This window comes from the organism of the source record quoted next, unplaced genomic scaffold, assembly GCF_019419815.1.
Source record: "Pyrus x bretschneideri cultivar Hongxiangsu unplaced genomic scaffold, Pyrus_bretschneideri_v1 Contig24, whole genome shotgun sequence".
NCBI lineage: Eukaryota > Viridiplantae > Streptophyta > Magnoliopsida > Rosales > Rosaceae > Pyrus > Pyrus x bretschneideri.
Window position 1 is genome coordinate 3,583,218 of NW_025999546.1, and position 23,881 is coordinate 3,607,098.

At 38.7% G+C, this 23,881-nt stretch overlaps 2 protein-coding genes across 3 annotated transcripts; one reads left to right on the forward strand and one right to left on the reverse strand.

Moving 5' to 3' along the window:
• Nucleotides 1-704: 704 nt before the first annotated feature.
• On the reverse strand, nucleotides 705-5,117 carry LOC103952103 (E3 ubiquitin-protein ligase ZNF598). Its single transcript, XM_009363630.3, has 7 exons — nucleotides 4,649-5,117; nucleotides 3,792-4,094; nucleotides 3,440-3,648; nucleotides 3,299-3,347; nucleotides 3,120-3,209; nucleotides 2,972-3,034; nucleotides 705-2,841 (listed from the first exon to the last, which is right to left on the reverse strand). Exons 1-7 carry the CDS (start codon nucleotides 4,814-4,816, stop codon nucleotides 1,087-1,089), a joined length of 2,637 nt encoding a protein of 878 aa, XP_009361905.2. The 5' UTR covers nucleotides 4,817-5,117; the 3' UTR covers nucleotides 705-1,086.
• A 1,161-nt stretch (nucleotides 5,118-6,278) lies between these two features.
• LOC103952098 (putative disease resistance RPP13-like protein 1) lies at nucleotides 6,279-8,920 on the forward strand. Of its 2 annotated transcripts, XM_048585995.1 has the most exons (3): nucleotides 6,279-7,716; nucleotides 8,178-8,427; nucleotides 8,546-8,920. In XM_048585995.1, the coding sequence occupies exons 1-3, from the start codon at nucleotides 6,415-6,417 to the stop codon at nucleotides 8,548-8,550; spliced, it is 1,557 nt and encodes a 518-aa protein (XP_048441952.1). In that variant the 5' UTR covers nucleotides 6,279-6,414; the 3' UTR covers nucleotides 8,551-8,920. The 2 variants fall into 2 exon arrangements, with proteins under 2 accessions (XP_048441952.1, XP_048441951.1); XM_048585994.1 differs by having other exon boundaries at nucleotides 6,280-7,716; nucleotides 8,178-8,920.
• The last annotated feature ends 14,961 nt before the right edge of the window (nucleotides 8,921-23,881 follow it).

Consider the following 23,881-nt stretch of genomic DNA (forward strand, 5'->3'; position numbering starts at 1 on the left):
TCGCTTGTTCTAGTGTGCGTGCGAGTTTTTAACATTCAGCTGAACACCGCATCGCTTGACTTGTTTTATGCAGAACCCAGATTTTCACAATTTCATGTAAAAAACTCCAAGATTCTCCAATCCGATCCCTCGTTGGAGTGAAATTTTGTAAAGGAATGCAGGGGTTCCCTTCCTTTCCTTGTCTAGGTGGGAATCCCGTTGAACTACCTGTGCAAGAATGCAGAGTCCAGTCCGGGTTCTACATGTTGAAGCGGAGGTTATACTCCCATAAAACTCGACATTTTTTACCGGCTCGATCGAAGGCTTGGGCTCGTTTGGTGCTTAGGATTCAAGCTCGTTCGGTGCTTCAGATTTAAACGAATTGGACAACTCATAAAATTTAAGACGCATTAAAGGTGGAGGCGAAAAATTTTCTTTTAAAGGGGATTATACATTAAAACAAACTTCTCCCTTTTAATCCTACCATTTTGAACGGAGATCGAAAGGGATTCTATATTGCCAAACTCAAACTCAAACTCAACTCCAACTCGGTAGTTTACAAACGAAAATTCTTGAGTGCACCAGTTGTATATTTTCAGCCACTTCAAAGACAACAAGAGAAATAATTTTCACTATATTTTTCTAGCATTTTGAATCAAGCAAATGAGGGACGAGTGCAGGAGGAGAAATTGAAAGCGTGAAAATCGCTACCCGTTGCACAAATCTCAAGCAGAAAAAAGTTAAAATTGTTAATTTTCTAGGTTTTGAAAACAATTTCATAAAGTTCCACGATTCCACTTTCAGTCTGTTTATAGTTTTGGGACGTTTGCGTATAATACCAGAACCATGGAAATCTGAAAGACAAGAAATGTGAACAAACCTATTCCCATTCCGAAGAGTATATACGAACACTTACGCGATGTCGATAAACATGGAGAGGCAGGTTCCTTCCAGAAAAGCCACACACACAAAACCCACTGCCCAGTTGCATAAACCGAAGGGTCCAGCCCGGTTGCAGAGTTGAGAACTAAATGGTCGCAAAATTTGGGAAGAAAGCAAACTCTTTTTACCAACAAAAAATTGATGACCTAAATCATCGTGCTTCTTCTAACTAAAGAGTTTCTGAGTTCCTTTCCGCCACACACCTTTGACGGGCAATCCTCCAGCCGAGTTACTGCTTCCATTTAATCCTTCATCACCGGCATCTGGCTGAGAATCAGAATTTCCAAGATCTAAAAGTGCTGCAGCATCACCCAAGCGGACTCTATGAAATTTGGAAGTTTTCTTCCGCTGCTTACTCCCTCCACCGCCATCCACTAAATTCGGATTAGATCCACTAGCAGCTGGCAGGGAATCCTTTTGGCCGCTCAGTTGTACTAGAGGTTGACTGCGAGAATTTAACTCCTCCTGGTGCTCATTAGCAAACTGCTTTGATTTTCCTTTGGCACCACGGTACCCGTCCTTTGTCAACACCTCCACAGCTTCTTCCATAGGCCTGTCGTTTGATTGAAGTTCCCGTACAGAACTAATAATGCTATCTGCTAGCGTGTTCTTAGAATTACTGTTTTCAGCCTCTGATATCTTCCCCTTACCTTTCTTAGAATTATTACCATCTTTCAATTTAGCATTGTCCTGAGACCATCCGTTGCGGGTACCGGTATTGTAGGCATCAATCAGCTCTTTCTGCTTCTGCGAATCAGGGCAGAGTCTAGCTAAATCAAGGACCAGATGAAGCAAGCCAAACTGCCGCACAAAATCTAGATAAATTCCCGTGTCAACCAAACCCTGACGATACTGTCCAGATATATCTTTAAAAATAGTGTATTTTTCCTCATCAAATTCAAGACCAGCTCGAATCTTTTCCACCAAGGACTTGTTGGCAGTTTGAACATCCTCCACTTTCAATAAAGGCTGGGTAGTTGAGGGCAACTTCCGCACTTTTACTGCAGAAACTGGAGGAAAATCAGAATTGGAAGGATGAACAGATCCATTTTCAACCAAATTAGGAGCTGACGTAGAGTGGCTGATCCTACCAGGCTTGGGCTTGCTTGAATCCCTCGAAGAACCATATGATAATAATCCAGGTACTGTTGCCTGTCTAGTCTCAACATGAGCTGCAGAACTTGCATAACTCGATGGTCTCGCACCATTACCAAAGGCATTCTGTCTAGTCTCAGCTTGAGCCTGAGAGGCATAACTAGATGGTCTGGGTCCATTACCAAAGCCCATATTGTTCTGACCAGAAACAAGAGATGACACAGATGAAACATTTGTTGCAGGCCAAGCCTGAGCTGAATGAGTAGGCTGTACTACAGGCCCACGCGTTGCTGCTGGCCAATCCTGTTCAGAACTACTAACAGCCACAGGCCCACGCGTGGCTGCTGGCCAAGCCTTTCCAGAGCTATTAACAGCCACCTTATGGTTTTGCCGGCGGAGATGCGATGCCATGGTGTTGCTAGGCAAACCATCTGAATCTTGTTTGGGGTTTGAACTGTTGCCAGGTGCTGTTGAGAGGGGAGGAAAGAAAGATTCTTCCAAACGCCCATTCCTAGAAATAGGCCCCACAGCTTGACGGTACCTTGAAGATGTTTCAGCGTCTGCTGTACTTAATGATTCAAATGAATCAGTGATTGGATCAATATCGCCTGTATCCCCAATATCTGGAGAAACTTGCACACTGGAGGATGAAGGGTCATCGTATGTTCTATCAGCATGAGCAGTCTCCAAACTTGCTTGAATAGCCATAGAAAGTTGATTTTCAGAAGAATCAGGACGAAATGTCCGACCTCTTCCACCTCTTCCGCCTCTTCCACGTCGATGATCTTGTTCACTACTCCGTTGATATCTGAAGCTGGTTGGTATCTGTTACAGATTTACGAGGAAAATTAATTATATTGCATAAAGCTGAATTACTAAAAAAATGAGAGGAGAAGAACCCAGCCTCAATGCACAAAGGAAATTGCAGAGAACAAAAAAAAAATTGTACACTTACCTGCAGAGCAGCATTACGCTTAGAACGAGACATGCGACCTCCATGTTCAAGTGTATTATGCCTCTGAAAAATAAAAAGAAAGGGAAGTCAAGAATTAAATACTACAAGGGCAGGAACACAGAAATTTCTCGCATTTTATAAAAGTCACCTTCATTTCTGCCTCAGATTGGAAGACAACAAACTTTTTGCTGAGGCACGACTCATCTTCACATAGGAAATGACCTTGGCGGAAGTGCATCTGTGACATACAATGAAAAAGCATTCAAAACACATAAAAGACAACAGGAAGAAAGAGAATACAAAATAAATACAACACTAATAACTCACCTCCAGGTCATCATAATTCTTATAATATTCATATTGCCCAGGATTCTGCCTGCATTGAACAGCACAAAATCTCATATGAGCTTAAACATTTTAAAATTACAATAAAAACAAAGCACTCTTGAAGTGAAAGACGGTCGGTACCTTTGGCATATATGACAAGTATAGTGATCAGTAGTCATGTGGGAGTACAGCTCATTATCCCCATAAAATGGGGTTCTGCAAAATTCACACATAGGATGTCCCATGAAGCCACCTCTTTCACTCTCACTTCCATCCACTTCAGAATCACCTGTATTTATATGCCGATTCAATTGTGCTCTCGTATATAGCTTTTGTTCACATATAAACACCTGCATAACATTAATAGATAAATAGAATAAAAAATCAAATAAAACTGATAGTACCTAAGAAGACAAAGAAGATAATAGAGAGAAAGCGCTGCTTGAAATGTACATATATGATAAATATCAAGTCTCAGTATAATTGATTTTACCTTCCTCCCTTCCAAACATAAAGAGCACATCCACAACCTATGTTGGTGGTATAAATGATTCTTCAGATGACCAAGATTCCGAATCCTCCCGCGACGCTTGGGGCCATCGTTTGATTGCTCATCCATCTTGTCACATTCGCTGCATGAAAGCTTGCACATTGCCTTGATCATCTTGTAGTGGTCCACATCATCAAAAAATGCTTGAGTGTCCTCGTGGTACCAATACGATCCCACACGACCCTCCCTTGCATCATTTGGCAAGACTGAGAAATCATTAACCATCCTTGTATAATCTCCTAAAGCCTGAAAAGATAGAAAAAGGCACACCACATAAGGAATCAAGAAAGTGTGAAAACGCTAACGGATCCAAGTTATAATAAATTACAACGGAGCAGGCACTGAATAATGTATCTGCTGAATTATATAAAGCTAGAATCTTTTCACAATAAACAGATACATGGACAATTGAACAAAAAAAAAAGCAGTCACGGGCGAATGCATGCCACTTAAGCTTACGTGAAAAACTCATAGAATAAAACATTATAATGCAGTCGAGAAGCTCATTACATTGAAAGGCAAGAGAACCCAATATGCACCACAATGATAAGTCACTAGTTACCATGAGAATTCAACCCAAACAAGCGAATCGAATACAACAGCCCAGAAAAACATAACATTCAATCTCTTACAAAAAAGAGCAAATCTTTCCAGCTGCTAAGCTTATCAAAGATTCCTTCTCAAAGAAAATTCACAAATCAAAGAGACGTAAACAAACAATTATGATTGGAAGTTTCAGCACAAAATCCTAAGCTAAAAGCAATAATCTTTTAACTCAAGAGAAAAGGAAAATCCAGTACCTTGGTGATAAAAACGACGTCGGACTCGGTCTTGCAGATGCAGCATCGGCGATCGTTGCAGATGAAGCGGAGACGAACGACGCAGGTGGAGCAGACTTCGCGATGTCCACAGGCACCGTATGCGACCCATTCGAGAGGATCGGCACACACGGCACAGCTATCGTCCATGGCTATCGTTCAAGCTCTGGGCGTGCCCCTGGGTCGGGGAGAAGAAACCCTAATTCGGAGGTTGGTTGAAGGCGGAGGAGGGGTTAGGGGATCTAGGGTTTTTGGACAATTGATTGGAATTAGAATTTGGGAATGTTATGAAATTGAAAGGGGAAGGAAAATTTGAGTAGGCGGAGGATGAATTTGTATCGGGATGAAAGAAAGGAAGAGAATTTGCAAAAGTTGTTGTCGAAGGCGGATGTTTATCCAAACGGATTTGGATCCTCTCCTAGCTAATGGCGAGGATTCCAAACCAATTATTATGGATCCTGGATTTTTATTTTACAATTATTATAACTTTAATTTCTGTTTATAACCGTTGGATAAAAATCTAACGATCTACGATAATCGACCATGAGATCCTCTCCGAGGATCCAAATCCCTAACCCCGCGAGAAGATGAGAAGTCCAGCGGCAGCCTCCTCATAAAGGAGGGGGGCAAATCCGTAATAAAGTCGGAATTCTCTACCATATGGGAAAGTATCTAAAAAATGTTAGACGCTAATTGAACAACGGATGGAGTCTAAGGTTTAGGTAGCTAAGCGGGGTTTAAGCATGGATTTAAGTAAATTTATCATAGATAGTATTAATAAGTGCATGTTTATACTTAAAAAATACGTAATTGTGTTTGAATACATAAATTGAAAAATAGAATGACATATAGATTATAAAATATTAGAACTAATTGAAAACAAGTATCACATAATTGTGTTGGATACATAAATGAAAAAATAAAATGACATATAAATTAGAAAATATCGCAACATATTGAAAATATGAGGAACTAGAATGTAATGGGTGTTCATCCAAGTATTCAACAAATTTCTTACAATTTATTAAAAAAATAAAAAATAAAATGAAAGTTATCTCTTTTTTGTCTGAGTGAGAGTATGCGACCTACATGACTGCTTGGACGGGTGCGTAGGTCTATGTGTTCTTTTTAATATTTCAAACGCTTATGAATTAAACCCAGTGACCAACCTCTTGACACCGAAATTTTTAAAACAGTAATCAAACATAACGAATAAAATAATATCATTAATATAAATATATTCGAAAAAAGGTCTTTGGCAAGTTCAAAACTAATTTTGTTACCTCATTTTACATTTAATATATTATTATATTAAAAACGATTACAAAATTGTACTTACACTTTAAATTTGTAGTTGTGGATGCAAATTTCTATCATGTAAAACTGATAAAAAAATTCCAAAATAAAAAAATATTGAAAGATCAATTGACTAATTCTAACGTGGCATTTGTTAGAGGGCATTTTGATGCCCAAGTCAGACACAGTTTAAGAGATATTGACTACAAATTTTGCGCGCGGCGCACGCTTGAATCTTCTACTGGAATCTCACGAGATTAGAATACTGTATCTGCCGCTCATTAATAATTATTTATCATGAAGACAATTTTTATTCAAAAGAAACTAGTACAACGCCCAAAAAAAATAACTTTCCAAGTAGAAGCGGTTGACGGGTAACCGTGCTGTGTGGACAACAATATCTCCAAGTCAATCCAATCGAAGACGCTAGAATCTCAACTTGTTTGCCAAAAATGGCTGCAGCTTTGGATGCCGGAGAGGCTTCTCTCTCTGCTTCCATCCAGCAGCTCTGCAAACGGATTGATTCGCACGAAATGAGGGACATTTTTGGGCCAAAGAAGCTTGACAAGTCACTCCTGAAGAAGAAATTCAAGCTGACGTTGTTAACCCTTGATGCAGTGCTCGATGACGCACACCAGAAGGAGTTTGAGATCCCTTCCATCGGAAACTGGCTTGATGAATTGAGAGAAGCGGTCTATGATGCGGGGGTCCTACTGGATGAGGTCGATGCTGAAGCTTTCCGGCTTAAGATGGCAGCAGAAGATCAGACCGTTGTAACTCAGGTGTGGAACTTCCTCTCTGTGCCTTTCAGTCGTTTTGACCGACGCTTGAATGATAAGATAAAGGAGTTATATCATAGATTAAAATTCCTTGGAAACGAAAAGGATGTTCTTGGTCTTCAAAAAGGCGCTCGGAAGGTTTCACAAATGCCAACAACTTGTTTGGTTGATGAATCTTCTGTCGTTGGTAGAGATGGTGATAAAGAAGAGTTGATAAGACTGTTAATCTCTGATGCCGAAAGCAGGAATAATGTTTCTGTCATTACCATAGTGGGAATGGCCGGGATTGGTAAGACAACACTTGCTCAACTCGTATACAACGATCAAAGAGTGAAAGAGCATTTTGATATTCAAGCTTGGGTTTGCGTTTCCGAAGATTTTGATGCTGTTAGGGTCACTAAAACCCTGCTCGAGTCAATCACTTCGACTGTTTGTGACATTACCGATCTAAATTTTGTTCAGGTCCAGCTAAAACACGAAGTGAGGGGAAAGAGATTCTTATTTGTGTTGGACGACCTCTGGAACGAGAACTATCATGATTGGAATCTCCTGCAAGTTCCTTTTCTCTATGCGGCAGGGGGAAGTAAGGTTGTGATAACAACGCGGAGTGAAATGGTTGCTTCAATCGTGCGCAATGTACCTACTCACTATTTAGAGCCGCTGTCTGATGAAGATTGTTGGTCGTTGATTTTAAAACATGCTTTGGGAGACAGTTACACCGCTGAACATTCAAAGATTCGAGAAACTGATAAGGAAACTGCAATACGTAAGTGCAATGGTTTGCCTTTAATTGCACGAGCACTAGGGGGTCTCTTACGAGGCACAACTTCTGGTTCTGAGGAATGGCATCACTTATTACATACCAACATTTGGGAGCTACCCTCCGTTGCTCGCATTCTCCCAATTTGTTTACTACAACAATTAAGGCAGAAGGGGAGAGAATCACATCAAAAACGCCGCTCTGCTAGGACAGAGGTACTCCAACTGCATAAGCCTTCATCACATATATAGTTAACCAACACTTTTGTTTTGCTACATGCTACATGCTACAGTTTTAGTTCCTTCAATTTGAACCATTTTTCACTTTCGTAACTACAGTTTCTACTTTAGCACTCAAAACAATACCTATACGGCTGTTGATTAACGATTACAATCGAGTCCAAAATCGCATTTCCTTCAAATTTAGGCGTTGATCAAGTGGAACTACCAGTTAGTCATTCTGCTAGCGGTTTTAGAATTTTCTTCAGTTTATAACCTTTGATGTAACCAACATGCGATGTTTCCGTCAAACCATGCGGAGAAAATCTGATTTTGGGTGCAATTTCATCAGTTAACAACATGGTATTCGGTGACGGACAAAAATACAGTTTAGCCTTTTCGTTTGCATAATTATTTGTAGATCTTTTAATTGAACTCATTACTAATTTATTATGCAGGCAAATTCAGCAGAGTGGATCTTTTTAGTCACTAGCCTTTCCATGGAGATTTTATCAGCTGCTTTTGATCAGGCTTCGTCCCCAAGAAGGCCGAGGTATGCCCTGTTCGGAATGCTCTTGGCTATTGCAGCTCTACTCACTTGCATATGGGAGCTGATTTACAAGGGCAGGAAAAATAACGTGGTGTGGAGGAAGAGGGGATGTTACATGCTTTTTGGTTCTGCCAATGAAATTTTTGGGTTACTCGGAGGTATCGCTCAGTGTGTTTGCTCGATAGTTCAATACTTTTATTACATTCGGCATGCTAATAATCCTCTCAAACTGTCCCTTTTGCCTGCCATCTTTCTCATATGTTTGATTGCTGCAAGATTAAGTAGGAAACGAATGCAGACCCCAGATGAGACCCGTGAACATACAGCTTAGACAAAGACTGGTTGGTAAAGATGGGCTCGTTTGGTTGTAGCCTAATCAGGTTCCAGAAGATGATAAAAGCTTAAGGATTTTACGTTCAACCTAGAATTATGCCGAAGTATGAATGATGATATATTCATAGTTATAGATTGGAAGGAAAAGATACGAGCAGAAAAATATATATAGGTCTTATCAGGTTGTGTCTTTGCAAATTTCTCTATCTTTCCACAAGACATTTGTGTTTAATTTGTACAAATATTAGAGTAATAATCTCAGTACTTACGATAAATTTAACAATGCGCATTTAAGTAACAAAGATTGAGGATTATCTCCTAGTGTGTTCTGCAAATATTGCACAAAATATGTATCTGATTTTTGGAAAGCTAGCGCTACGGTGACAGCCACAAGAAGCTTTAAGTGAGGTGGCATAAATGTTGCTTCAGTCGTTTTAATATGCCCCAGCAGCATAAGTTGAAGTTAATTTTAGAGGTGTGTGGGTAGGGGTGTGATATCCACACACATCCTATTTTACTTTTCACACATCCTTTTAATTTTCGGTCGTTGGATCGAATGAATTGAAGAAGATCAACGGACAGAAATTAACAAGAGGTGTGTGGGAAGTAAAATGAGGTGTGTGGATAGCACATCCCTAATTCCACACACCCCTAATTTTAATAGATAAATACTATAGCGTGCATCAACTGACTTGTAATTTAAGTGATTAAGAACATCTGCTGATCTAATTCCTATGACTAATTTAGTATATTAATACTTATAGTTTTCACTCTTTAATTAATTACCGGTAAATCGGATTAGATAAAAGATAAAATCGTCTTTTCAAATTCAGAATTAGTATATTAAAGTCCACTTAACCACTCTTAAACGGTCAGTCAACATTGCAATAGTATAAGGCTTTCATACTTGCTTTGCTGTTTATCAACAAAAATGTTATTCTTACTATCTATTTATATCATCCTTCGTATCAATTCTCTTGCTAAGAAGGGACCTACATGTGTTGGTGGGTTCTACATCTATTCGAGATATGATATAAATAGATAATAAATGTAACATTATTCGTTTATCAAAATTAAGAGCTATTGCAAGGTGGAGAGGACTGGCTAAATTCTAGGCTATTGGGCCTATTACATTTCTAATGGGTTGTTAGGCATGATTATTATGGGCTGGGTTTCCTTTTGGGCTCATTCTCATTAGGTCATTTAGAGGGTGCAGTTCTTGCTGGGGGTGGTTCGATTTATTGCCAAAACTGATATCGAATAAAAGCTTCGGTTTGGATCTGCTCGATTTTCTTTTGGTTTTTTCTTTTTTTTTTGTTTTTTTGTTTTTTTGTTTTTTTTTTTTGTTTTCAGTTTGATTTTGTTCGGTTCGGTTTTGCTACGGGTTCTGTTTTTATTTTATTTTATAGAAATTGATCTTTTTTTAATATGAAATTTAGAAAATAGACTTTGCATTAGTAGACTAATAATAGGAAACTGGGAAAAGTGGGAAGGCTGTACATATACAAGATCATATAAACCAATCATATTCTATCAACAACCTCAATTGCAAAGAAAAATGATCACCATATCCATTTGCAAAGAAAAATGATCACCATATCCATTCAAAAACCAAACCAATATAGAAGCGCTTTTAAGTTCCAAAGCCTCTCAAAACTTTCATATATAACCAATGGAATATCCACCCTAATTGAACCAAGTATGCTCCTTGAAAACGCCCTAGGCTTAGTTTCAAACTTGGCAACAAAATTTGACAAAAGAATCATTATGGGCATACATCCATAAGGTGTAAGGGGATTCAGTTTGGTTTGGTTTTTCCTTTTTTTGGTTCTTTTTTTTTCCGGTTTTGGTTTAGTTTTCAGTTTTTCAGTTTCGGTTAGATGTTTGGTCCCCCTTTTTTTTTAGTTTTCAGTTATTTTGAACCTACCCCTAGTTCTTGCTACATATGTATTAAGAATTTATAACCATGCCCCTTGAAAGTCAATTTTGATCCCATTTTTCTTTTTAAAATTTTGTTTCTATTTAAAAACTGATACTTAACATTGTGAATTCCCAAAGTTCGAATTCTGAATCCACCACTGTCTACAAGCTATTTGATTTACACAAACAATAAATTCCCACTTTGATATTTAGCCAATTTCACGTTGAGATATCACTTGGAAGACAAAGTCAACAAGAAGTTCATATATACACAATTAGAATAGGGAAAGATATGTAAAAGATACCTAGTATATTTACATACATATTAGTATAGTTTGGTCTTTGGTGCCCTGTCTATTGTCTACATCGATCTACGCTACTTGCCTTCCTCACTACTAAGCCAACGTTGGTAATATGGTATGGTCTTTGGTGACCAATAATAATACAGTTAGCACTATTTATTTATTTTGAGGACTGACTACAAAACATACATTTATGTAATGTAATTATTATCTTAACGGTCGGATATAGTCTTCTTGTTTCTATAATTAGTTCAATCATACAACTTTTTCTTCGTTACCATTGAGCATCGTTTTTATTTGGAGTTTAATTATATGAACTCTAGCCGACCTCCAACAAATTCAAACTTAGAATCTTTTCAAATTTTGGGAAGAGAACAACAATAAACCAAAAATTAATCGGTTAAATTAGATGATCCATTATTATCAAAATTCAAATACGCAAATCACTTTTTTTTTTTTCCTTTTTTTTTTAAATTTTTTTACAAGAAACGATAATGGTATTTTATTGAACTTCACAAACAATTACAGAGTAGTTGATCGGGTATATTAGCTTCAATGACCAAGAAATTGAGATGGAGTAAATTTGCACAAACAAACAATAGTAAACCCTTATACGGCACCACAAGCAATGATCTACCCTACAAAACGTCATCAATACAAATCTGTCACAAAAATATGATAAACACAACAAACCTATATGGTCGACCACATGGATCATTACAGAAGGGCGAGGCCAGCTTTACTTGACCTATTGATGGGAGGTCCTTGTTATGTATATAGTAGCTTCTATTTTGGAAAACTTTATGTCGTGTCTCGAGCATTATTATTTTTTTTTGGGGTGTGATATCCACACACCCCATTTTACTTCTCACACATTTTTTAATTTTCAGTCATCGGATCGGATGAATTGAAAAATATTAACGAACAAAAATTATCAAGAGTGTGTGAGAAGTAAAATAAGGTGTGTGGATAGCACACCTTTTTTTTTTTCTTTCATGTTTTTTATCTTTTGATTTAGTGGAAAAGCACACCTTTTTTTTTTTCTTCCATGTTTTTTATCTTTTGATTTAGTGGAAAAGGAGAGAAACTTCAAGTTGGCTATGGACTTGGTCAATAATAGACGATTTCCACACAGGCAATAATAAATATTAAACATATATTCAGACTTTGGTGATGGTCTCTTTCTGCTGGCACTTATGGCCAACAATAACCATACTATTATCATTCAAAGGAACAAAAAAATTAACTATAAACTTTGAGCTCGGTGGTCGAGTAGTTATTTAAAAGACATTATAAATTGAGTATATAATTACGAACTGAGTTTTTTAGTTCACGGAAACACCTGATATGATTAACTGTTTCAGGCATACACACTCACAAGGACGATAATTCCAGGTCTCATATACTAATGTCATGGTAGGAAGCCGACCGAAAGTCACCAAACCCACACTCTGTCGCTCTCACACCAACCAACTACTAGGAAATTATTACTTAAATTATCGAAAAATTCAAGACTACGATTAGCGTGTGGGGTCCAGTGAATTATTGACCACCTACTACTTGGAAATTGTCCGTTAAATTAGACTTATTATATTAACACCTTATATATTACTGAATACATCTAACATTCTTAATAAACTCCACATTTACTTTTTTAATTAAAATTTATCTTAATACATTACACCCTACATACTTTTTCATAAACACCCTCACACTCTATACTCTCAACACAAACCTTACATTTTCACCATTCACCCCACTTTTCTTCGTACACACACACTCTTCACAATAATTTTGTTCTTTTTTTTTTTGTTTTTTTTGTTTTTGTTTGTCTGTGCTACATATCGTTGGATACAAAATCATTCATGTCATACAAGTATTTTCTTACTGCTATAGAGGATTCAAATAGAAGAAAGTAGAAGCTGCTTGGGGAACCTTACAAAAGTGAAAGGGCAGAAGTTTCAACACGATAGAGAGGGTTAAAAGAATAGATGGTGAGAGCAATCTATTTGAATTTTTTTCCTTAACCTTTTTCCATCGTATCAACATTGATCTATGAGGTGGTGTATCTCAAAAATGATAATTTAGGAAATAGGATGATGATGTGAGGAGCTTAGGCTCTCTATTTCCATTTGGTAGTTAAATTCGACAGTATAAAGTATTGGCCTTGGCTGAGATGCACACTAAATGATATTTTACGCATCACATATCATACTCAAACACCATGCTGTAAATGCAAAAATTGTCTCTTGAAGGCACAAATGCAATTTAGTATTATTTGATCATTAGATTTTTTTAAGAACATGACTTTTGTGAAACAGCATCACCATTATCTTCTTTGCAAAAGAAGGGGAGGATTGTAATCTGACACCTGATAGAGTTGATATGTGTCTAAGATCATGACAAGTGTCATCGGATCAATGGTTATGTATTAAGGTACATAGTTGAGGTTGTAAGGTATAAATACAAGGTTTGTTGTTGTAATTAACACAATGAGAAAGGAAATAGAAATACAGTTGAAACAAACTCTCTCTCTCTCTCTCTCTCTCGCTCTCTCTAAATTTCTCTCTCTAGAATATCTTTACTTAGCTTACTCTACAAGATTACAAACAAGTTATCATGGTATCATCGCTAGACTTGGCCAATGCCTCCGGTTGATGATCCTATTGCTTCTGCTCATCTTTGTCGTTGCTACTACAGTGTTCATTGTTGTCTTCGGTGTATTGAAGTCGGTGGTCCTATCGTCGTCTCCGTTGTTTTCTACCTCTCTGGATCTTGGAGGTTTTCTGGCAATTTCTAGAGGTTTCTTGTTGATATATTCTCATCATTGTTGTACGGTTGCTTAATTGTTTACCTCTCTAATTCGCTTATGCATTATGAAGTTGCTGTTCTCAGATTTGTGAAAATTTTGAAAATTGACTCATGAAACCCTAACATTTAGGGATTTCTTGTTATAATCTAGATTGTTGTTGTCTTGAGCTAGTACTCTACAATAGTAGTTATTGATTGTTGAAATCACTGCTTAATTGTTGATTTGTTACTTCAATTGCAATTTCTTCATTTGCAAGTTTATACACTGCTTGTCGTGTTGTGAACCACGGTGACCTCTAATCAACTTGCACTTACACAATCACCAATATCTTCATTAATTCCAAGTGTTGGTAACACTGTCACTGTTAAACTGGATGATTCTAATTATGTTACTTGGAATTTTCAAATGGATCTACTTCTGGAGGGAAATGGTATAATTGGATTTGTTTATGGTACAATTCCTTACCCTACTAAGTATAAGAATTCAGATTCTGAAACTTAAATTGTTGATAATACTCGTTCTATGTCTGATGACTACAAGATTTGGAAAATTCATGATAAGGCTTTGATGACCTTAATATCCGCCATTTTGTCTACTTCTGCACTCTCATGTATGATTGGTTGTCAAAGTTCTAAGGAGATGTGGACTAATTCGCATGCAAGGTTTGCTAATATCATCATAACTAGTATTGTTTAGCTCAAGATTGATTTACAGAATATCAAAAAAGGGTCTGAGTCTATTGACAAGTACTTACAGAGGATTAAAGACTCTAGGGATCAATTAGCTGCTACTGGTGTACTCATTTCAAATGAAGACATTGTGATTATGGCATTGATGGGCATTCCTTTTGATTATAATACAATTAAGGCAGTCATTCGAGGTAAAGAAAGTCTTGTCTTTATTAAGGAACTTCGGTCTCAACTTAAGGCTGAAGAAGCCACATTGGAAGAAGTAACTCACCCCAAGTTCACTAATGACTGCTATGTATACTCATGGTTCTGGTTATGATCAAGGAGATCCTTTTGGCTCAAAAACCTTACCATTGTCATCCAGTTCAGGATTTGGAAATGTTTTAGGATCTACAATGTCTTTTGTTCCAATGGCACAGATACCTAATGCAGTTTTTCAACCATTTCTAGGGTTGTCATCTCAGTATTTCCAGTCGACGCTGAAGAGTGGAGACAGCCCCTGATCGACTACTTGGAGCATGGAAAGCTTCCAGATGATCCTAGATATTGCTCCGAAATATGTCGATGAGCACTTCACTTTCTCTACTACAAGGGAACACTCTACTGATGCTTTTTTTGAAGGAGTACTTCTGAGATGCCTAGGTGAGAAAGAAGACAATCAAGCCATGGAATGAGCACACTCAGGCGTACGTGGTGCGCATCAGTCTAGACCAAAGCTACATTTCCAACTCAAAAGAATGGGTTACTACTGGCCAAGCATGGTGAAGGATTGTCTGGAGCATGCCAAAATGTGCCAAGCCTTCCAATTCTATACCAACTTCATACATTAACCGCTTGAACCATTATACCCCACAGTTGCTTCATGGTCGTTCAATGCATGGGGATTGGATGTTGTAGGGGCGATTGCACCAAAGTCATCTGTAGAAGAAGCTTACATCTTAGTTGGAATGTATTACTTATCCAAGTGGACTAAAGCCATACCTCTAAGGGAAGTCAAGAAGGAAACTGTCGTCTGTTTCATCAAGGAACATATCGTCCACCGATACGGTGTGCCTCGCTACATCATCACTGACAATGGTAAATAGTTCTCCAACCGACTCGTGGACGAGCTCTGTGAGAAATACAAGTTCAAACAGCACAAGTTTTCTATGTATCATGCTCCGGCCAACGGTCTTGCAGAAGCATTTAACAAAACATTATGCAACCTCCTGAAGAAGGTGATTGGCCAAACAAAGAAAGATTGGCACGAAAGAATAAGCGAAGCACTTTGGGCATATAGGACGACACATAGGACTCTTACCCAAGCTATGCCTTATTCTCTCGTATAGGGTGCGGAAGCTGTTCTACTGCTCGAAAGTCAAATCCCATCACTAAGGATGGCTATACAAGAAGGCTTGACTGATGAAGAGAATGCAAAGTTGCGTCTTCAAGAGCTGGAAGTGCTGGATGAGAAAAGGCTCGAAACTCAGCAACACTTGGAGTGTTATCAAGCATGACTCTCCAAGGTTTTCAACAGGAAAGTTCGCCCTTGTTCTTTTCAAGTAAGAGATCTCGTCCTTGCATTGCATAGGCCTATCCTCATAACTCAGAAGACAAAAAGCAAGTTCACATCAAAGTGCGATAGACCTTATGTAATACAAGAAGTCTACACCAACGGCACTTACTTAATCATGGGAAGACGGCTTGAAGATCGGCCCCATTAATGACAGGTTCTTAAAGCGCTACTACCCCTAAAACAGCCCACAAGTGCATAAATTGTGTATGGCAAAATCATCATCAAAATCACCATTAAAACCATCAAAAGTAATCCATCGCTCATTTGAACTACGTTATGACTTGATCTTTTCTTTGGAAGGGTACGTAGGCAGCTCGAACATTCAATTTCGAGTTCAGTCACATCAAAAAAAAAAAAAAAAGGTTTTATTGAAGATTTGACTAATGCAAGTTAATTTCATTACAAAGGAAAAAAAAATATAAATACAGATGTTATAATGTATTATTAAAAAATAAATACATATGTTATAAAGTATTATAAATAATAACAATAATAACGATGGTGGGCTGGATTGTTGAGGATAAAGCCCAAAACCGTGAGCCCAATGGCTTCCTCCTTCTTCCTCACATCCATGCCCAACAACCTCTCCACCACCATGGAAGTGAAGGACCAGGTAAATGTTTCGACACCCACCAACACCAAGCCCCAACATTGCAAAGCTCCTCCACTGATTGCGGCCTTGGTGAACAATGTATGGAGATCCACCACTCCCAAAGAAGCTTGCCCAAGCCACAACTTGGTTCCTAAGTTTGAGATTACATGGGAGGGTACGCATCTTTAAATAAGCTTGCCCAAGCCCACAACATGATTGCTGATATGGCTCCTCCATTGCTCTATTGGTTTAGGAAAGACTTTACCCTGGAGCTCATTGAAGACGGCTATGGAGGTAAAGGATGGTGGCTGCCTTGTGAAAAAAAAAAATTATTCCCCTTCGCTGTCTTGTTGTTCGTGTTCAGGCGGAAAAGCAGCAGTTTTGTAAATGTTTCTAGTGCTGGTAACCTTGTGCCACTTCTTCCTCTGCGCAGCTAACATAACAAAACTGGTGGGATCTCGTCAGCTTTACCAACCCATGGCAGCAACAACAACAACTAAATCAGAAGCACTCCAAGCCCTCTAGCAATCCACCGCCGGCCGTGACATCTCTGTCATCGCCGAGTCCGTTGTTGAAGAGATCGTCGCCTCCTCCGCCTCACCGTCGACCTGTAGGACACCATCTGCACTGGAGTTCTCACCGATCTCGACTTCCTTGATCCTGGTGTCAAAGCCATCCTTGAGCTTTGCTCTTTGCCTTACTCTATTATACCCCATCTGCTGCACATGGTGCGCACACTCGGAGCAAGTTGGCCTACACCACCAGCCGCGCACGCCACCTCGCCTCTCTTCTCACCTCAACCTGTTCTCATCTCCTCTCGGTTTGAGCACCACAAAGCCTTCAAAGGAAATGGTTTGGGATCAGGGTTCAAGGTGCTAGGATTAGGTAGATTTGCAAAGCTTCAGAGGAAATGGTAGATTTGAAAAGCCTTCAGAGGAAATGGTAGATCTGCTCTCGTCTGCTCTCATCTTCCCCCGCGACGCAACTGCAGCTCAGCAGCAACCTCTGCCACACATCCATAAAAAAATGTGGAGTTTGAACAAAGCACACGCAGAGCAACGTCAAAACTTGTTGTCACAGCAGCATCACAGCTTGTCTTCACAATAACATCACAACTTGTCGTCAAAGCGGCTCATCCTTAGGCAGTGGTGTGTCCTTATCTTCGCAGGCATACTGCAATAATAGTGCAACAACCCTCATAAAGTAGCCCTTATGCAACAACGAACGATGGCAAAACACAACAACAACACTACCGAAGGAAAACTATGACCAAAAGGCACTACACATCAAAATCCCGCTGCAATCTTTTGCACAGCATCACACGGTAGCACATCACTGAGGGAAAACTATGACCAAAAGGCACTACACAACGAAGCCCTGCTGCAGTCTTTTGCACAACACCACACGGTAAAAAGTGACGCATTACAGCAAGCAACAAGCTCCCGGCTCCAAACTCGACTCCAGCTCTCCGTCCGTCTTTATCCTTTTCTGAAAACTTTCATTCAATCCCCTATATATATACATATATTATGTACGTATTAATCTAAAAAAAAAATGAGGGTAAGTGGTGCCTTAGGCACCATGTTAAACAAAAATATATTAAAAAAAATGGTGAAATCTTGGTGGACGGCACCATGACAAATTTTTATTTTTTTTATAAAGGTTGTGGAATGGTGCATGATACTATTAGCAAGTCTAAAGGGAAAATGAAAAGGGGTGGTGGTGATAGAATAATTGACAAGTAGAAAGTATAAGAAGGATGGTGCATCAGGCAAGGGTGATGAGATGATGCACAACACCATTTTGAAAGTATGATTTGAAAAAAAAAAAATAAATAAATAAAATAAAGGGAACACATCCTGGTAAGATATATGCTTTGTTTGTACTTAGCACAATACACTGATGAAATAAAGCATGTTTATTGATATCTCCGATAAATTACAAATATGTACCCAAAAAAAAAAAAAAAAGTGCGGGAGCCTTCACAAATGTCACTTATGTGAAACTTTAGTACTCGACGGAACCCTAAAAGAGGGAGGCACTGACGATAGATTATTCGACGCCTTAATACTTGGTCGAACTCCAGATGACGAGGGCAAAAAGTGCCTCTGGAATACAGCCACAAACCTCTGATGGTTACTTTAAATCCGGCCTTCGAAGTTTTGCAGTTGATTAAGCTTTCTCTTCATGCTCGTTGAATAATTAATTGCAATCACATGCAACTCTCTATTCTCGTGCTTGAGCCATTTGATTTGTTGTCTAAGAGTTGCCACCTCAGCCGTCAATGATTCAACTTGGCGATTTTGAGCAAGTAAGCGTTGGCCCATATTGGACACGGAGCCCGCACACTGAACACTGAGAGCCAGGGAGTCTTGGACAGCCAACTCGTCAGACCGTCTTGAAAGCAGCCTATTATCTCCAAGAGTAAGGAGGTTCCTAGCTATTACCGTAGCCGTTGTTGCATCCCTCATCACAGAGTCTTCAACTGTAAGAAAGCCATTAGAAGATAAAAAGGATGGACGCCATCTATTACCCTAATGCGGCGCACCTGTGTCGCTCCTAAGACTCAAATCTAAACAAATATTAGATGGGTAGGCCATTTTTAGAAATGATAAAAGAAAAAGGTTGGATAGAGTAAAATCTTAGAAATACAGCAAAAACAATTTTCATAGGCGGGCAATCTTCAAAGTGTGCATTTTGAATACAATTGACACCTCTATAAAAGGAGAGGCAACACAACCACCCGTTCAAAAATCGAAGAGACACCACTCTTCGAATTTCAAAAGTCAGGTTTTCCTGCATAAAGTCCGTTAACACTTATCAGATGCAATCTCAGCTTTTTGGATAGCACGTGCAACTTTATCAAAGATCTCTGACAAAGTTGAAAACGCGTGAAATTTACTATTCCAACTACATGTTGGAAATGTGCCCTAAAACCAATCATATGATGATACTTTACGGACATTTCAAACTAATGTAGTTCATTTCAAACTAATGTAGTTTAAATGTAAAGGGCAAAGATTATTGTTTGAGCCGTCTAATATAAATGTTATATGCTTAAACGATAAGTCCAAGGAATATGTGATTGGAAGAATGCGATCTAAAGAAGTTAGATTCATGAGACCATTCTTTCGTTGACACATCCTAAACGTTCCTGATCATAGGATTGTCAATTGGGCATTGACAGTCCGTTAAGATCAGTACGTGCTATGTCTTCTCTCAGGGAGAGTGACTAGTCTCGAGTCATTGGTGTGTATGACATCAAGACAAGTACGTAGGTGCTCAATAGAGAATGAGTTCACTGAACACGATCAACGAAGAGTTCTCATATTCATGTCACATGAGAACTCATGGTTGGGATAATGCAAATTAGTCTTTTGACCTGAGGCATCACAGTTGTCTTGTGGTTAGGTCCTTAATCTTTGATTATGTCAACGTCACTCTATCAGGGTGTCCACGGCATCGTTGGGGTTAAGCCACTTAGCCATGGAGGCAAGTGAATGCGCAACAAGGGATCTCTAACCTTCAAACTGTTTGAGGGAGAATACTCTATGATATGATTTAGAATCTCTGGCCAGAGTATGAATGAGATGTTGGAATGCGTTCCAGATCACATTCAAGGTAATCATATAAGTACAAGATTCACATTGGATAGTAGACATGAATAAACTATCAAACCAAACAATGTGGTCAAGAGTATTGTATTAGAGAAAGACCGTATTGCATTTGTAATCCTAAACTGAATAGGTTCTCCACCTCTTCTGATTAGCTTGGGTAACCATGATATGCTGCTAGGTGTCACTCATGGTTTGTGGAAGCCCTAAAAGTGTATTATCACTAACGGGAGAATTGAAAGTAAGTTTCAATTCACAATCGATTTGAAAGAGTTTGAATCGCCCACTGCCTCGCTAAAAGGAACCTAATGGATCGTACACCGTGTAAGGTAGAGTTTGAAGATTCAACGGAGATGAGTAAGAATAATTAAATGGTTTAATTATTTATGGGAATGATTAATTAATATGATTATTAATCAAACGAATAAGTTCGTTGAAGACCTCGGGATAGTTTTGGACCTTAAGGCCCAATGGGATTTGAATGTCAAGCCCATTAACTCAAGTTGTATGACAACTTGAATAAAACAAAGGGCTTGAAAGCCCAATAAACCTATAGGCTAGCCATGTGTAAAAGAATAGGGCTTTTGGTCCATTAGGTCACTTATTTTGAAGGGACTATATAAAGGACTTTATAGCCTAAAATTTACTAAGGGTTATTTTTGGGGAAAGGATGAGAACACAAGCTCTCATTTCTCTCAAAAATTTTGGCCAATCTAGAGGGGAATAGCTAGCAATCTTACTTCCTTTAGGTCACTCATTTCTTCTTCAATATACCTTGGTGTGGAGACTTAGAGGTTCTCAATTTTGGGAACTTGGAGAAACCTTTTCATCCATCCAAATCCATGGATCTAAGATGCAAGGAATGAAGGCCCTCTCTTTGGGTGATTAGCCTTTGCTTATGCAAAGAGGAATCTACAAAGGTATTGACTTCTCAACTCACTTTGTTTTGAGTTGAGTCTTGGTTCACCAATCTACTAGGCTTTGAATTTCATGGGTAAATGTTTTGTTTTAAGTGCATACAAGCATGATTCCGCCTTTAATTGTTAATTGCATGCTATTGATGTTGCTTAAATGAACATGTTTTTCACAAATATTCCTTCACTACAACGCTGTTGCCGACAAGCGTAGGTAACAAAGCCACATCCGCACCACTACTTGTTATTGGGAAGTCCCTATATATGTCGACATTCATCTTCCATAGCAAGGCACACATCCAAAATGATTGACTCTTTTTCCTTGCCAAGAATGCATCTGCAACCAAACCTCTCAATATACTCAATTTTCTTTTTCCCTGAAAACACCTCTTCAACTAAGTCTTCAAAAGCAAATGTATCTCATATCATCTCGGTTGAAAGCAAGAGTATCTCATAGCATGCCTTCTCCTTGTCCTTTTCTTTGTTCTTGTTTTCTCTGAAGGACAAGGAAAACTAGAGCAATTAACCGGCACTTGGAATTAACCTTCTGATTTCAAACCGACTACCTGGAACCCCTTCCCTGATTGCTTACCTAGCACTGCTCTCAAGTACTCATCTTCAATTATTGATATATTTCCAAAGAAGATACCAGATGCCTGAAGAATAGATAAGGCAAATGAAATTGATACATTGAAGCATGTGGAGACAAGCGCAACCAATACATGTTCTGATTCATCCGCTACTTCTTCAAAAGAAAATGTATCTCATATTATCAGGGTCGAAAGCAAAGGTATCTCATATCATGTTTTTCCCTTGTTTTTTCCTTTGCTTTTGCTCTTACCTGCAAGACAAGGAGAAAGAAAGCAATCAGTCAGAACCTGAAATCAAATGTCCGATCTAGAACTGATTGCTCGAAACCTTTGCCTAATTGCTTTCCTTGCATTGCTCTCAAGTGGTTAGCTTCAACTATTGTTGGAGCTGGGTCTCAAGTCACCGACATCACAGAATAATTGATATGTGTTGGCTCTTTGCATTAAAGCTGCCAAGCATGGATGAGTTGCTGAAAAGTGATGCTCTGAAGGACCATTCAAATACAAAAGGTTGCACACCACTTCTGCTATGCAAAAGAAACAAGCAGAGAATAATGCAGCATGATGAGCTGTAACAAATCATTATAGCACGACGCCCTTTCTTACATAACTGCATAATCCAGACAGAGGAGTCTAAGTCAAATCCAAGCCCGACATTGTTGCTTCAATCGAAGAGCTTAAAAAGCTTCAACAACCTTTCGCTGGCACCGTCGTCAAAGAGCAAAGCCTCGCCGTGCAACGTCATCAAACCACCACTGCTTCTTCAAAAGCAAAAGTATCTCACATCATTAGGGTCTAAAGTGAAAGTATCTCATATCATGCTTTCTCCCTGTCCTTGTTCTTACTCGTAGGACAATAAGAAGGAAAGCAATCAGTTGACACTTGGAATCAAGCTTCCAGTCAGGAACCGACTGCCTGGAACCTCTTCTTTTATTGCTTACTTAGCATCGCTTTCGAGTGCTCATCTTCAACTGTTGATATACTTCCAGATAAGATACCATATTTGCCTGGAGAATAGATAAAATAAGTGACAATGAAACATCAATCTTGTGGATCATTAGCAAACGCAACAACTGCATGTGCTGATTCATCCCCTAACCCTCTTCAATATGAATTGGAAAGATTGAACAAAGAAATAGGCCATCACCTCTACCTCGTGCCTGCTTACCAAGTGTTCAAATCCTGAAACTGCTCGTGGTCCTATCTAAATTCAAGATGAAGCCCAAACGGCCTTTGAAGAAATCATAAGTCTGAATCAATATCCACCACCCTCGAATCAAATTTAGCTCCAGATAAAATGAGTAGATCCAAACATTTGGAGGAAGTCTAGCAGAAAAAAAGCCCTCCAACCGAGTTCAAGATTAAGCCTGTGGAAAATCAACAATTGGAGGAAACCAAAAAAATCTTCCAGTCGAATTCAAGATCAAGCCTCGACGGCTCTTGGATCGGTGTCTACGTTAAGAGACTTCAAAACACATCTTCTACACGTGACAAGCACATGTATACGATGCGCCTTGAAGTGGGGGCATTTGTAGACATCGAAATTTCGATGAAATAAATGTTGACCAATGCATTAAAATTACAACATCCACTCATTTCACCTACATCATCCACTCACTTCACCTACATCATCCACTCATTTCACCTACAACCTCCACTCATTTCACCTACATCATCCACTCACTTCACCAAAAAAAAGGATGGTGGTCATTCATTCTCAAAGCCTATAAATAGGCTTCTCAATCAAGGAAACAGGGGACATACATTTTCTCTACTCCCAAATTGGAAGAGAATTCACCAAAATCCTTGAAGCTTTGAAACTCTAAAGCTTTCAAGCATCCAACCTCCTAAATCCCTAAGAATTCCAAAGGGTTGAGAAAGCTCTTTTCGTTCTTCGTCAAATCCTCGGAGAAACGTTCATCAAGATCAAGTCCCAAAGGCCCTTGAAGAAACTTTCATCATTCACCTCAAGATCAAGTCCCGAAGGCCCTTGAAGAAACTTCCAACCGTTCATCCAAGATCAAGCCTCAATGGCCCTTGGATCAACAACACAACCCACAAATCTACATCTTACGAAAATAGAATCAGAGGACCAAATTGTAAAAGAGATTGTAACCCCAAAATTTATACAAAATATTATTTTGTACACGTGTTCTTGTTTTGTTCGTTTCAGGAAAATTCGTGTTTATAGATACGTCAAGAGTATGGCAAAAAAAAAAAAAATATATATATATATATATAGCAATAAAAATTTAAAACTTAAAACATAATTCATCATTCAAATGAAACTT

Coding starts and splice junctions, on each gene's coding strand:
- LOC103952103 (XM_009363630.3), bottom strand. CDS start 4,816: ATGGACGATAGCTGTGCCGTGTGTGCCGATCCTCTCGAATGGGTCGCA. Junction 3,035..3,119: donor AATCTGAGGCAGAAATGAAG/GTGACTTTTATA, acceptor TTTATTTTTCAG/AGGCATAATACACTTGAACA. Junction 2,842..2,971: donor AGCGTAATGCTGCTCTGCAG/GTAAGTGTACAA, acceptor AATCTGTAACAG/ATACCAACCAGCTTCAGATA.
- LOC103952098 (XM_048585994.1), top strand. CDS start 6,415: ATGGCTGCAGCTTTGGATGCCGGAGAGGCTTCTCTCTCTGCTTCCATC. Junction 7,717..8,177: donor GCCGCTCTGCTAGGACAGAG/GTACTCCAACTG, acceptor TTTATTATGCAG/GCAAATTCAGCAGAGTGGAT.